We start from the raw sequence: 3,867 nt of genomic DNA on the forward strand, positions 1-3,867 counted from the left end.
TCAAGCATATGCAGCTCTGTCTTTAAATTCTATAATTTGAATTAATTTCATGCCCACTGTTTTTATTTTAAACTATATTTGCTTAATTTGGGTATTGTTAGAACAATGAGGAAATACAAGCTAAAATAATTTCAAAATGTTGAGAAGGGACCAGGTGACCACTCTATAGATGGCTCACTGACTGCAGTCTGTTTTGCAGGATGTATAGACTGACCCTCCTCTGTGTAATGGTGACGTTCTCCGTTGCCTCGGCTCAGGCCTACCTCCGTCCTCTCTCCTCAGAGATGATCAACTTTATAAACAAGGCCAACACCACCTGGAAGGTGTGACAATCTTTTAGTTTTCATGGGGTTAACTACATGTCTGCTTTCCCAATCTCTGATCTGATATCTCCCTACTTTTGCAGGCTGGGCAGAACTTCCATAACGTTGATATAAGCTATGTGAAAGGACTGTGTGGCACAATACTGAATGGACCCAAGCTGCCAGAGGTGTAAGTTTAAACCACAGTGCTTTACACACCATAAAGTGTGTATTTATGTGTGTATGTGCCATCTCACACACCCAATCAGGTGACAATCAGCAGCTTTTTCTTATCTGCAGTACTCAGTGACTGTTTTCTCTTTTTCAGGCTTCACAACATTGAAGGCATAAACCTGCCAGACAGCTTCGACGCGCGCAAGCAGTGGCCCAACTGTCCCACAATCCAGCAGATCAGAGACCAGGGTTCCTGTGGGTCCTGCTGGGTAAGAGACACAATACACATCAGAGTAGATCTTTGTGAGTTTAGGGGAACACAAAGATAAATTAGCTGAATTTTAGAACCACCATCTGTTTCCTCTTTGACTTCCTGCAGGCCTTTGGAGCAGCTGAGGCAATATCTGACAGATTATGCATCCACAGCAGTAGCAAGGTCTCTTTGGAAATCTCAGCTGAAGATCTACTGACCTGTTGTGATGAGTGTGGCATGGGGTGAGTGTCAGTGTTACATAGTCAGTGTCAAAGTGTGTGTGTTAATGTTCATGCACTTGTCCTGAGAAAAAAAGAGTGCATTCAGGGAGTGGGCAGGGAGAGTAATAAATATTTATGTGCATGTGGTTGCAGCTGTTCTGGAGGTTATCCCTCTGCTGCTTGGGAATTCTGGGTAAAGAAAGGCCTTGTAACAGGAGGCCTGTATAACTCCAAAGTAGGTAAGTTAATCACAAGTGTGAGTTACATTAAGTTCATGCTGTTTTTCAGAGAATAAAGTCATTCATGGAGACTGTGTGTGCAGGTTGCAGGCCCTACACCATTGCTCCCTGTGAGCACCATGTAAATGGGACTCGTCCTCCATGTCAAGGTGAACAGGACACTCCTAAGTGTGTGCAGCAATGCATTGATGGATATTCACCATCCTATCAGAAGGACAAAAACTTAGGTAAATTGAATTCTGCATCGCAGCTTTTGTACCATGTCTTGTCTTGTTTCTGTAATTGTTTTCTTTCTCCCCATCTTCAGGCAAACGTTCGTACGCTATCCCATCCAAGCAGGAACAAATCATGACAGAGTTGTACAAGAATGGGCCTGTGGAGGCAGCTTTCTCTGTCTATTCAGATTTCCTGCTGTACAAGACCGGTGAGGCTCATATCATTCATACTGAATGTACACAAACTTTAGTTTCACACCTTAGTTTCTACAAATACAGTACTGAAGAGCTCAATTTAGCATTTCACAAAGAAACAAGAGAGCAGTACGAAAAAGTCAATTTTGAGATATTTTCTTAGCCATGCAAATGGCATTTTTGATCAGTGGGTTCACCACTTTGGTCCATTAATTGCCATAAAATTTTGTACACACATGCCCCCCTCAGGATGAATTGTAATCAGTTTGGTGACCTCCTGACATGTCCTCTAGCACCATCATCAGGTCAAAATGTAGACTTAAAAAAACTGAAAATGTAATAAAATGCAATATAAATATGTAGTGCAACAGACAAATACCTGCAAAACTAAGGGCAGACCTATCAGCCCCATCTGTGCATTGTGTTTAGTGCTGCTTAGTAAATGTTAGCATGCTAACATGCTAACATTTATTAACATGTTCATTGTTAACATGATAACCATTATATCGTTTCTTTGATATCAGCATGTATAAATATAATCTCACAGTCAGTCAATTCTGTTTGTACAGCCCAGTATCACAAATCACAAATTTGCCTCAAAGGTCTAGATCTGTGCAGCAATACAATATACTGTACTCTATTCCTAGACCCTCAATTCAGATAAAGACCAGAAACCACAGTAAGACATGCAATATATTGTTGTGTGTACACAAATTACACAGATACAGAATAGAAAAATAGGATGACGAAGTTATCAATAAATTAGCAACATGTTAAAATCTGATCATACTGTTAGGATGTTAAGCATCTTCCAGGTGCCACCAACCAGATACAGACCCTTAAGGGACCCTATATCAGCTTTGAGACCTGGAAAGAGGACATACTCATACACATGGGAGAAAACTCAGGAATGCTATATGCCTTTAAACCCTTGTTGCTTTCTTTCTTCAATTGTCTTGTGAGTTCTCAGATTTCTCAAATCTTGGATGCTGGACCAACTTGAATGCACCACCAATCTCAGTTGAAAATCTGTAGTCAACAGGTTAAAATGGGGGGAAAAACAATAACACTGTTATCCATGAAAGTTTTGAGCTGTGTATTTAATGTTGCTACAGGTGTGTACCAGCATGTGACAGGGGAAATGCTAGGCGGTCATGCTATCAAAATCCTGGGCTGGGGGGTGGAGAACGGGACACCTTACTGGCTGGCTGCAAACTCCTGGAACAGTGACTGGGGACACAAAGGTACCACATTAACAGAGATTAACAGTGGACAACTTCATGTTTCTTGATCAATAATAAGAATAACATGTTGGAGAAGAGTTTCCCTCAAATCACGTTCTCCTGTGTTCCCATTTAAGGTTTCTTCAAGATCAAGCGAGGAAACGATGAATGTGGTATTGAGTCAGAGATGGTTGCAGGAATCCCACTCAACTAGGTGAAATGAGTCCTGGCTGCAGACGACTGTCAAATCAATCAAGATACATTTAAATGAAGACCGGATTTTGTGACAGAATTGGCTTTTGCTTTTAAAAGATAATTGTGAAGGAGTGAATTGCACTATTGTTCTAAATAAACTACTATATTCACATACAGGTTTAGTTTTATTTCAACCAACATATTTCTCTCACTGCCATTATGAACAATAAACTGTAGCAGCCTATTTAATCTAAGTAACACAACGACTGAATTGTGAACGACTATTTTGGTCATGGGTTTCACACACTTTCTGTAATAAAACATCTAAGAGCAAAATTTCTGGGGGTCCGTGATCTAATTTGTGTCGGTTTAGAGGTTCCATGAGGGGAAAAAGTGTAAGAAGCAGCACTGACCTACAGTATTTACTGTGTTGGATGTAGTGTGTGTGTCCTCCAGGTGGAGGTGGTGTAGGACGAGCAGAGCAGCTGCTGTGTGAAGGTGTTGCAGCAGTGATGAAGCTGCTGTGTGTCATAAAGATGTGATGTTTGAGTGTGTGTGTTGTGACAGCAGTTTATTGTTGGGTGTACAGAGTGTAAAAAGACTGGGTCCCGCTGTATTACTCAGGCTGCACTGCAGCGTCTATTCACAGGCGCGATCCCACTACTGAGCGGCACGGGGGCTTTGACCTGCTCCGTTTCCGACCTGGGCCGGTGCACCCCTCCTTAGACGACCTGGTAGTCCCGGGCTCCCCCAGGAGCACCATATCGATACCGAACTTAGTGCGGACACCCGATCGGCATAGTCCGCTGCAGCTCAGAGCTCCTGAGCTCAAACGATCCGCCAGCCTCAG

At 42.3% G+C, this 3,867-nt stretch overlaps 1 protein-coding gene across 1 annotated transcript; it reads left to right on the forward strand.

The window, feature by feature from the left end:
* The first annotated feature begins 200 nt into the window (after positions 1-200).
* Positions 201-3,093, forward strand: ctsbb (cathepsin Bb). The gene is made up of 9 exons (XM_053336869.1): positions 201-323; positions 407-492; positions 631-745; positions 856-971; positions 1,104-1,189; positions 1,273-1,416; positions 1,497-1,613; positions 2,715-2,843; positions 2,960-3,093. Exons 1-9 carry the CDS (start codon positions 201-203, stop codon positions 3,034-3,036), a joined length of 993 nt encoding a protein of 330 aa, XP_053192844.1. The 3' UTR covers positions 3,037-3,093.
* Positions 3,094-3,867: the final 774 nt, after the last annotated feature.

This window comes from Scomber japonicus, chromosome 17, assembly GCF_027409825.1.
Source record: "Scomber japonicus isolate fScoJap1 chromosome 17, fScoJap1.pri, whole genome shotgun sequence".
Classification (NCBI taxonomy): Eukaryota; Metazoa; Chordata; class Actinopteri; order Scombriformes; family Scombridae; genus Scomber; species Scomber japonicus.

Excerpts from the sequence above, each read along its gene's own strand:
- ctsbb (XM_053336869.1), top strand. The coding sequence starts at position 201 with ATGTATAGACTGACCCTCCTCTGTGTAATGGTGACGTTCTCCGTTGCC. Across the intron at positions 493-630 it reads GGACCCAAGCTGCCAGAGGT|GCTTCACAACATTGAAGGCA; the intron begins GTAAGTTTAAAC and ends TCTCTTTTTCAG. Across the intron at positions 1,190-1,272 it reads CCTGTATAACTCCAAAGTAG|GTTGCAGGCCCTACACCATT; the intron begins GTAAGTTAATCA and ends CTGTGTGTGCAG.